The sequence below is a fragment of the Trachemys scripta genome, chromosome 12 (assembly GCF_013100865.1).
Source record: "Trachemys scripta elegans isolate TJP31775 chromosome 12, CAS_Tse_1.0, whole genome shotgun sequence".
Lineage (NCBI taxonomy): Eukaryota > Metazoa > Chordata > Testudines > Emydidae > Trachemys > Trachemys scripta.
Window position 1 is genome coordinate 1,025,114 of NC_048309.1, and position 10,465 is coordinate 1,035,578.

Consider the following 10,465-nt stretch of genomic DNA (forward strand, 5'->3'; position numbering starts at 1 on the left):
TTATATTGTCTCTCTGTTCGCTTGGGGTTCAGTGAATATGGAAAATTGTCAATAAACAGAATGGAAACAAAGACCAAAGCGATCTGGGGCCCTTTAACGTGACAGCTGAGAAGCGTAATGTTAGCGGCCAGGCCTGAAGGGCCTTGGCGGAGACACGAAATGGTGTCACAGAACAGAGATATCATGGGAGCAAAAACAGTGGCCTTGGCCTCTTGGAAAATGTTTGGCCTCAGTCTGGCAAAGCATGTGCCAAAGCTTTGGGTCTGTGGATGGTCTGAGCTTGGACCACACAAGTCAGACTCTGGTATGGGGGAGTGGAGCCTGCCCACCCTGGGAGTCACCCCAAATGGGCAGCGCATGAGACACCAGCAGATCTGCATCCGGATCCTGTTTCAATCCTGTAAGGTGCAAATGAAGTCTTTCCTGTGCGCAGGGAACCTGAATGATCCCGGTCATGGCCCCACTGTCTGTGTGATCTCAGGCTGCCCCCCTGCAGCAGAGACCTGGTGCCTGCCTGAGACCCCATCCCGAGGGAGCACCTCAGCTACTGCTCAGGGGCTGAAAGGTGTCATGCTGGGAGGAGGTCGAGACAATCCAGCCACCTGTGGGGAATGCAGACACCCTTCCCTGATCCCTCCTTGCCCATGGACGAAGAATAAGAGGGGGCGCAATTGGGCCCAGGTGTTAGGATGCATGTTCAGTGGTGATACATGCCCAGGCAAATAGTTGGCGGCGTCTAGCCGCATTTCCCATGCTTGTGCATGTAACTGCAGGAGTTGTGCATGCAAATTGTGTTGCAAATGCAGCCACAATCTACAAAAGTATCTGTAACAATCTGAGACAATGGGAGAGAAAATAATCCTGAAGGGCCAAGGGCAGCACACCTCGACTGTATTCTTTGTGCAATCCTCGGTGCCCCGCTCCGAGTGGGACCAGGGGAAGACACAGGCCCTGCTCCAAGCAGCTAACTCTCTCCCCGGGGCCGGTCCCATCTCCACAAGCACTGCCTGAGTCTGACTGGGCCACACCAAGATTCCAGTGCATGGGAGCAAATCCTGCCTTGCACACACCGACACACCTCCTCAGCGTGCCGATCGGTGCCCGATGGAGTGCAGGAGGAGTGCTGGGGCAGGCACAGTGTGGAAATGTTGTTCGGCATTTCAGACACCGGCTAATGAGCCAGACTAGAGGGGGAACAGGTTTGAAGCAGCCACATCCCTTTATCTGTAAGAATGCAAGCGCCTCCGGTGAGACCCCATTACACGGTCAGAGACACAGTAACAAGTTTGTGAGAGGCACATGCAGAAAAACCCATTTCCACACAGGACAGGGCCTTGACGGCAGAAGAGCATCGCATCAGAGGGTCGTGCTGGGTGAATGGGACCGGCTCCAGGGACCGCAGCTTCCCCGTGGAGCCCCATTCTGGCCAGGGCTAGGCCGCGCCTGAGAGAAAAGGAGAAAGCCGTTGAGGCAGGGCCGTGGACTCACTCCTGCTCCGAGGCGGACCGGCCAGATCCCAGGGCACAGGACTCCGGCTCCCCGGCCAATTGAGGAATCTCTGCCCCTCTGGGCCCACCCGGGGCTGGCAGGCAGCTAGAATGGATGTGGGCAATTAGGGGGACCGAAGGGGAACCCTAAACAGCAAACAGCCCAAGGGGCCCGAGTGCATCAGCAGCAGGGAGCCTGTGCCAGTCGGTGGTTCAGTGAGTCTCAGGGAGCAAGGGAGGAGGATCCCGACACTGCAGGGAGGCCAGGGAGCGTCATGCATCGGCCTTGCCCCCAGACGGGCTCCAAGAGGGCTCTTGCCCCGGCGGGGCTAGTGGGGAGGCTCCAAGGCTGAAATGTCCAGAAGGCAGGTGCTGGGGGTCCCCAGGCTCAGAAGAGAACCCCAAGTTCTGGAGGGACTTTCCGAGGGAAGTGGCTGAGCCACTGACCAAACCCGCAGCTTGGCCAAGCTGGCGGCGCAAGGGGAGGGCTCGGGGCCCCAGCAGCTGAGTTGATACCTCACCGTGGCCTGCGCAGGCCTGGAGACACGCGGCCTCTGTCTCAAAGTTGTTCCTGTTGCCCTGGCAGCCGCCGTACGTGAACCCGTCACACTGCCCGGTCTTGGCATTGTAGAAGAACCGGGGCAATGCGGCATCGCAGGGGCCCACTTCAGGGGGGAGTTTGCAAATGTCTAGTACAGAGAACAGAGAGTGCCCGGCACTGGGCGGACTGGTGGGAGCAGGCGGGGGTAGGGCGGATGGCCCTACAGAGTGAGATCAGCCCCCCTCCCCAGGCCCTGCTCTCACCAGGGGGCCCGCAGGCCTGCAGACACTCCTCTTCCTCAGCAAAGTTGTTCGGGTTCCCCTGGCAGCCGCCGTAGATAAACAGCTCGCAGTGCTGGGAGCTGGAGTTGTAGAAGAGCCGCGGGACCCAGGCTTTGCAAGGCCCAATGTCGGGGCCGAGCTGGCAGAAGTCTGGAGGTGCAGAGCAGAGCGGAGGAGGTGTGGGGACAGGACTCCATGTGGCACAGCTCTCTGTCTCCGACACGGCTCCATGCCCCGCGGGCATGGCAGGGCCCATCTGAATGCGGCAGAGCTGCCCACAGGGCTCGGCCCATGGGAAGGGCCAGGCAGTATCGAACCCAAGAGGCCCCCCAGGGAGCTGAGCTCAATGCTAGGCAGGCTCCCAGCGCTGCCTCTGCCTGTCGGGCAGGGCGCTGTGCTCTGGGGGACCTGCCCTGCCCCTGGGCCCCGGCTTCTGAGTCTTGCTGCTCACAGATGGGGGGGCAGCGGGGCGGGGGGGGGTGCACACCCTGCTGCAGATGTCCTCTGCTCGGGCCAGACTGGTGCCTACTGGGATTGTTCAGCTTGGAAAAGAGACGACTGAGGGGGGATATGGGAGAGGTCTATAAACTTATGACTGGAGCAGAGAAAGTGAATAGGGAAGTGTTATTTATCCCTTCACATAACACAGGAACCAGGGCTCACCCAATGAAATTACTAGGCAGCAGATTAAAAACAAACAGAAGGAAGTATTTCTTCACCCAGCGCACAATGAACCTGTGGAACTCACTGCCAGGGGATTCTGTGAAAGCCAAAAGTATAACTGGGTTCAACAAAGAATTACATACATTCCTGGAGGATAGGTTCATCAATGGCCATTAGCCAAGATGGTCAGGGAGGTGACCCCATGCTCGGGTGTCCCTAAACCCCTGACTGCCAGAAGCGGGGCCTGGCCTCTGTCAGGACAGGGTACGGGGCTAGCGGGACCACTGGGCTGACCCTGTATGGCCGGTCATATGTTCTCTTACCAGAGACAGGCTCCCAGCAGCGGGTTCCGCACCGGCCTGGGCAGCACTTCTCCGGGCCTGGGCAATCCGCATCCCGAAAACAGGTGGAGCAGGATCTGTTCACCAGGCAGGGGTGGCAGCTCTTACTGAGGTTCAGGCCTGCGGGCTTGAGGACCGGGCAATACCCGGCCTTCTCTGCAAGCAAGGGACTTGCTCAGAGTGTGGGGGGCTGAGCGGAGCCTTGGGAAACCTCCGTTCCACCCCTCACAGCGCTGGCTGGATGCAGCTACTGGCCGGTCTGGTCAGGGAAAGAAATGCCCCCAGACCCCGGGCCCAGAATCCCTCTCAGCCTGGCGCTTCCCTGTCTCCCCGTTATCCAGTCAGTCTGGAGCCCCCCATTGCAGTCAGTCTGGAGCCCCCCATTGCAGTCAGTCTGGAGCCCCCCTGGTGAGCCGTGCGCGGTGCCCTTGGACGTGAGTCATGGCTGGTGCAGTGCAGCGATCTGTCTGCAGCCAGGGGCTGGCGTACCCCTCCCGAGGGGACCCTCGGCTCGGCTCGGCCGGCGCAGGGCGCTCTCCCTGCACTGATGCACAGCCCCTCGCCGTCTCTGGTACCTTCTGCTGGGTCAACGCAGCGGAATCTGCATGCGATATAGCAGCACTTCTGCTCTCCCGGGCACTCAGGGTCACTGGAGCAATGGGCCGATACTGAGTGGGCACATTGGACTGGATCGGGGGGGCAGGTCCCAGGTCTCACTGCAACAGAGAGGGGCCCTGGTGTATACAGTCCCTGCGGGTGGGAGGTTAGTGGATTGCTATTCCCCGTCAGCTGTCCGGCTGGCTGGGTTGGCTGGGGTGGGAGCTGTCTGTCTGGGGTGGAAGCCCCCCCCCGGTTATTCAGTCAGTCTGGGCTACCTGGGCTGTCTGGGGTGGGAGCGGACTGTCTGGGCTGTCTGTCTGGGGGGGAGCTGGCAGGGGGGGGAGCTGGCTGCCTGGGCTATCTGGTGTGGGAGCGGACTGTCTGGGCTCTCTGTCTGGGGGGGAGCTGGCAGCGGTGGGAGCTGGCAGGGGTGGGAGCTGGCTGCCCGGGCTGCCTGGTGTGGGAGCTGGCAGGGGCGGGAGCGTTACAGATGCAGCATGTCCCCCTCGGGGGGAGGAGAAAGTGCCTGGAGTCCCAGCAGAGCAGGATGCGCTGCACAGAGCCATGCCGGCGTGCCCACATGGAGGGAGGGCTTTGATGGTGGAACAGGGCGCGAGAACTGGCGGAGACCCTGGGGATGTCACAGCCTGGAGAGGAGAGTTCAGGTAGAAGATTCCCTCCCACCCCCCTCTCATCCCAGCAGAGCCGCAGACACTCTGGGACACACCGCTTGCCTGTTAGCCCCCCTCTCCCCTCGACAGTGTCACTTACCCTGGTCACGGGCAGGGAGGAGGCTGTCACTGCCCCTGGGTGCTGGGAACAGAAATGGGGGAGTTGTTGTGACAGGCGCGAGGGACACCTGCCCACTGTGTGCAGGTACCACGCTCTGCGTGCGTGCCTGGGCTGGCTCCGTGGCCGGATAAAGGAGGTTCCCTGCAGGCCTAAAGTGAGTGGGGGTAACTGACTCCCCACCAGGAAACAGCATCCCTGGTTTGCCTGGGGGCTCAGGAGACACTGACATCAGTGCTAAGCAGAGCAGGGCTCATCAGGCTCCAGGCGGGAACCGACCGGCGTGGGTGACCAGAGACAGGAGCCCCCGATGAACTGTCAGACCTGCCCGGGTCCCCACAGGGCAGAGCTGGAAGATCGCTGGGTGACCCCGTCACAGCTCCCAAGGCAGCAGGTCTGCGGGGCCTGTGCTGCCATCGGCCCTGCAGAGCATGCAGTGAATCGCTGGGGTCCGCAGCCCCACGCCCTGTCTGGGGAGAGGACGACAGGATCCTGCCCCAAGAAAGGTGATGGTTGGAGGCCTGAGCCCTAAAGCCCCGAGGGGGTCGGAGGTACAGCTACCCTGGGAAACGTGACAGTGAGCAGTGGCCGGTGGGGGAGAGGGGTGGGGCGGCTCAGTGACCCCCGCGGAGGAGGAGTGGCCAATGCACCTGGGCGGGGTGGGGGGCCTCCCACAGCTGTCAGCCACATGCTGCTGCAGGCTGAGTGATGCTACGTTATTCACCAGCCCAAGACAGCTCCAGAGAGACCTTCCTTCCCTCCTGTGTGTTTGCCAGGCCCAGCACGCAGGGCCCATCCAGCCGGGGATCTTGGCTCTCCCAGCACAGGCAGGGCAAGAAGCCCCTAGCGCCCCGCCCCTCGATCAGTGGCTGGCTCTTGCCCCCAGGTTTATTTTACCCCCTTGTTTTGGGTTATGGGACATGGGGATTAGACGCAGCCAATGGGCCCTCTGTGCCTGTCATTCCTCAGCATCGGATCCCCCAGCGACCGCCGGCACCAGCGCTGGGCAGTGCCGTGATCTCGGCGCAGCCCTTCCCGGCAGGCCCCGGCGGTGCCGGACCGGGAGATCCACGCACTGAGAACCCGGCTGGAGTCACTCGCAGTCTCGGGTGCCTGCGATGGGTCTGCCCAGGTGTGAAAGCAGCGCTGACTGTTGCTGGGGCAGGCCACGTCCTGCTGGCACAGGGGGGCAGCACGCGGGAACAGCCTATGGAATTGGGGGGCAGGTCATAGCCACGTGGAAGTGGCGTGCTTTTGGCATGGGGAGCTCCTCGGGGGCTCCACAGCGGGACGGCAGCTGCCATGCCAGCTCTCCGGGACGGTGGAGCTGGGGAGAGGGAGCAGTCCCTGCAGGAGTGCAGAGCCGAGCTCCCAGCCTTGGGCAGCTCCCTGCAAGACCCAACTTTGCAGGGAATCCCCTACTGGGAATCCTGCTGCCAGGGACTGTTCCTCCCAGGTGCCCCCAGCAGCCAGTCTCTGTGCTAGGGCATTGTCAGGCTCAGTGCCAGCCTGTCCCAGACAGTGTGATGAGAGAGGGGGTTACGGGGACCCAGCTCCTTCCCGGGAAAGCAGCAGTGAGCTCCCAGCAGCTGGCGGAGAGGGTCTCACTGCAGCTGGTACCTGTGGCTGGCTGCACGCAGCACAGCCCACGCCCACAAGAGCAGCATTTCTTGCTCCCTGGGCACTGGCTGTGATTGTGCCACAGGGAGACTCTAATGCCAAGCCCCTCCGGGGTCGGGCTGCACTGCTCGGCGCCGCACGGGAACAACACGAGCCCCAATGGGGCCCAGAGCCACGCAGGGAGGAGATACTGGACTGAATCAAGAGATTCCACTCAGGGCTTCCTCCAACCACCACCCTGGGGCTGGGCTCCCCCACACCACTGCCCACTCCTGCCCACGGCACCTGGCCAGGGCTCCTGCCCACTCCACTATGTGCATCTATTGCCCCACGGCACCCTGTTGCGCGCCCAGTGAGCAGGCTGGTAAAGCCCCCTTTGCTTGCCCTGATGCCCATGCGCTGCCCCGGCTGGGACGCGACCGAGAGTGCTAGGGGGCAGCAAATGCTTGTAGGGCCAGGGCGCAGGAGACCTAATCGAGGCTGAGACCGTGAGCGCTAGGGAGGCTGGGGCTGCAGCCCGGCTCGCCCTGGGCAGGAGCCAGGCAGGCGGTGCCACAGCTGACATGGCTTGGACCATCCCTGTGCTTGACACATCGAAAGAAGCTGGAGCTGCCCTGGACCACACCGCAGGGACACGGCCCAGGCAGGAGACTGGGGGGGGGCAGGGCAACCCCTGCCTGCTAGGAGTGTGATATAATCTCTCACTGACAGGTGACAGGGCCAGAAAGAGTTAATTGCCTCCCAGACTGACCTGACCCAGGGCCCAACTTTAGAGACTGGTTAGGAAGATCTGTAAATGACTAGAGCTTTGAAATGCGAGTCTGCATTGTTAGAGATCTCAAGGGGAGGTGTTTGCTCAGGGCTTGTGATGTCAGCAAACAAGTCTTGTCTATTGCTATAACTTTGATTCAAAGATCAAAACAGGAGTATTAACATTTATGATGATATTGAGGGAAATAGTATTATTGTCTCTGTGTCTCTTTGATGGGTTGTGGTAACCTGCAGCTGAACTGTTTAATGGATAAATGACCCTGTGCTAATTGCCAGGATGGTTGGGAGAAGGAGAGTTAAGCCTATTGTTTTCTCAGGCCAAAAGGCTGCCAGGGCCCCAGCAGCTGTGTGCTGTGCGCTCTGGGGTGTCAGGGGCCGTGTGCTGTGTGCTCTGGGGCACCAGGGGCCGTGTGCAGTGTGCTCTGGGGCGCCAGGGGCCGTGTGCAGTGTGCTCTGGGGCGCCAGGGGCCATGTGCTGTGTGCAGTGCGCTCTGGGGCGCCAGGGGCCATGTGCTGTGTGCAGTGCGCTCTGGGGCGCCAGGGGCCGTGTGCTGTGTGCAGTGCGCTCNCTGGGGCGCCAGGGGCCGTGTGCTGTGTGCAGTGCGCTCTGGGGCGCCAGGGGCCGTGTGCTGTATGCAGTGCGCTCTGGGGTGCCAGGGGCCGTGTGCAGTGCGCTCTGGGGTGCCAGGGGCCGTGTGCAGTGCGCTCTGGGGCGCCAGGGGCCGTGTGCTGTGTGCTCTGGGGCGCCAGGGGCCCAGCCAGACAGGGAGAGCAGTGCCAGCCCTGTGAGCACGAGCGGGACAACACAGTCTGTCCCTTTCCTCCAAACCTGTTAAAATATCCCTGGGACAGACCAGAAGGACCCAGCGCTCTGATATCCCCCAGGGCCCCAGCCCCCTCCCCAGCGCTCAGCTGGCAGTGCCAGCGACAATCAGCCAAATCAGAGGCGTCTCAGAGACAAAGAGCCCAAAGCATGAGAGGCCTGGCAGCAGGACCTGAGACCGAACGGCCTGGGCGAGGGTGGGGGGGAGGGACCCTGTACCTGTCTCAGCAGGGGCGCACTTCCTGGCACAGCCGACTGGGCAGCACTTGTGCGTGCCGGGGCACTCGGCGTCGGTGTCGCATTCGGCGGTGATGACCCCCATGCACACAAACAGTGTCCTGCGGCACCGGCCCGGCTTCACTGCGACAGCGAGAACGGGGGTAGAAGAGCCCGTGCCGAGCCCCTGTGCCCCATGGCAGCGCAGCCAGGCACAGAGAGCCCCGCCCGGGACAGTGATGCCCACTTCTGGCTCCCGCAGCGCGCCTGGGCCCGGGCAGAGCTGGGGTCAGTCAGGGCAGTCAATGGGGCTGGGGTCCTCCTCCCTGCACAGACACCGATGCCCCCTCCCGTCTAGTGAGGGGGCTGGAGCGGGGCCCTCCCTAGTGCCCAGGGGCCCTGGCAGTGTCGCCCGGTGCTGGCGGCACCTTACCCTGCACGGGTGGGGCACAGGCCCGGCCACAGCTCAGCAGGCAGCACTTCTCGCTGGCGGAGCAGTCGCTGTCCTTGGAGCACGGCGAGAAGCACTCATCGGCCTGGCCCAATCCGGCCCGGGCAGGGCAGACCCCAGGCCTCACTGGGCAGACACAGAGAGACAATGTAAGGGCTGGCTGGGGCAGGGAACATCCCAGTGGGCCCTGCCCTCCTCGGGGCCCCCTCAGACCCACCCAGCCCAGGGCAGCTTCGGGCCCCACACAGGAACATCTGGGCCCTTCAGCCCTTCTCTCTGCCCCTCAGGGACAGCCGCCAGCGTCAGAGGCTTCCAGGGGAGGGGTGAAACCCCAGACCCCTCATCCCCATTAATTCCCTTCTCTCTGGTTCCATCACTGCACTTGGGGAAGACGGGATGAGCCATCGCCTCTGCCCTGCAGCCCTCTGTCCTGTCACCCTTCATGCGTCTCTTTCCCAGGTGGAGCAGCTCCCCCGGGACCCCACAGATCCTGGCTTCCCTGCCCTCCTCTCTGGGTCTGTCGCAGCCTTTCCTGAGCCGAGGGGACTGAGGAACCAGGACCAGGGAGGCCGGCAGGCCAGGGCCTGTACCTTCTCCCCCAGCTCCCGGGCTCAGCCCTGGTGGGCCACCGGCTCTGGCCCAGGCTGGCTGTATGGCGCCCTGTGTCCCTTACCAGGGCCCCCACAGGCCTGGAGACACTCTGCTTCCCCCTCGAAGTTGTTGGGGTTCCCCTGGCAGCCCCCATAGATGAATCTGTCACACGCCCCGGAGCTGGTGTTGTAGAAGAAGCGAGGGAGGTCGGCGTCACAGATGCCCATCTCGGCAGGCAGCTGGCAGATATCTGGGTGCCCAGGCAGAGAGAGGGGGTTCCAGAGAGGGGTCTCGCTGCTCCCCAGGGGGCCAGGGGCAGGGTCCCGCGCGTGGCAATGCGGAGGAGGGGCGCTGCAGCAGGAGTTCAGGGACCCCAGCCAGAGGCCAGTGCAGCTCCCCCGGCGGATGGAGGGGTACAGCCTCGGTCTTGAGAGGACCCTGGGGAGGAGTGAGGTTTCTAGGTGTCGGGTTTGCGACCCAAACGCCTGATCAAAAAGTGACCCTGGTGGCTCCGGGCAGCACAGCTGACTGGGCTGGCAGGCTCCCTACCTGGCTCCATGCAGCTCCCGGAAGCGGCAACATGTCCCTCGGCTCCTAGGCGGAGGGATGGCCGGGGGGCTCTGCTCACTGCCCCCACCCCGCCGTAGGCGACGGCTCTGCAGCTGCCATTGGCCAGGAACTGCAGCCAATGAGAGCTGCGGGGACGGCGTCTGTGCACGGAGGCAGCGTGCACCATGCATCGCGCAGAGCCACCTGGCCGCCCCTATGCCTAGGAGCCAAGGGACATGTCACTGGTTCTGGGGACCCCCCCGAGGTAAGTGCTGCCCGGAGCCCACACCCCACACCCCCTCCTGCACCCCAACCCCTGCCCCAGCCCTAAATCCCTAATTTCTGGCCCCACCCCAGAGCCCACACCCCCAGCCGGACCCCTCACTCCCTCCTGCACCCCAACCCCTGCCCCAGCCCGGTAAAAAGGAGCAAGTGAGTGAGGGTGAGGGAGAGCGAGCGACGGGGGGGAGAGCAGGGGTGGAGTGAGCGGGGGCGGGGAAAGTTGGCCGCCCTCGGGCGGACACGGGACTCTCAGGCCCCCTCACCCTCGCTGGGTGGTTTGCAGACATGGCCGCAGCCGGTGCTGCAGCACTTCTCCGCCTTGCTGCAGTCACTGTCGCTGCGGCATCCCTCCACGCAGGGCCCCAGGGAGCCTCTGAGCACGGCGGGGCACGCGCCAGGCTTCACTGCAACGCAAGGAGCCGCAAGCGTCAGACCCCGCCCGCTGGAGCCCCCCCGCTGG

The 10,465-nt window shown here is 63.2% G+C and overlaps 1 protein-coding gene and 1 long non-coding RNA gene across 2 annotated transcripts; both read right to left on the bottom strand.

Annotated features, from left to right (window-relative positions):
• Positions 1-1,274: 1,274 nt before the first annotated feature.
• Positions 1,275-2,553, bottom strand: LOC117885977 (BPTI/Kunitz domain-containing protein-like). Its single transcript, XM_034787582.1, has 3 exons — positions 2,292-2,553; positions 2,009-2,176; positions 1,275-1,443 (listed from the first exon to the last, which is right to left on the bottom strand). Exons 1-3 carry the CDS (start codon positions 2,551-2,553, stop codon positions 1,433-1,435), a joined length of 441 nt encoding a protein of 146 aa, XP_034643473.1. The 3' UTR covers positions 1,275-1,432.
• A 677-nt stretch (positions 2,554-3,230) lies between these two features.
• On the bottom strand, positions 3,231-4,729 carry LOC117885722. The gene is made up of 3 exons (XR_004647829.1): positions 4,685-4,729; positions 3,889-4,029; positions 3,231-3,469 (listed from the first exon to the last, which is right to left on the bottom strand). It is a non-coding gene; the product is annotated as an uncharacterized LOC117885722 (long non-coding RNA).
• Between the last annotated feature and the right edge of the window lie 5,736 nt (positions 4,730-10,465).

Excerpts from the sequence above, each read along its gene's own strand:
- LOC117885977 (XM_034787582.1), bottom strand. The coding sequence starts at position 2,553 with ATGCCCGCGGGGCATGGAGCCGTGTCGGAGACAGAGAGCTGTGCCACA. Across the intron at positions 2,177-2,291 it reads GCAGGCCTGCGGGCCCCCTG|ACATTTGCAAACTCCCCCCT; the intron begins GTGAGAGCAGGG and ends TCTCTGTACTAG.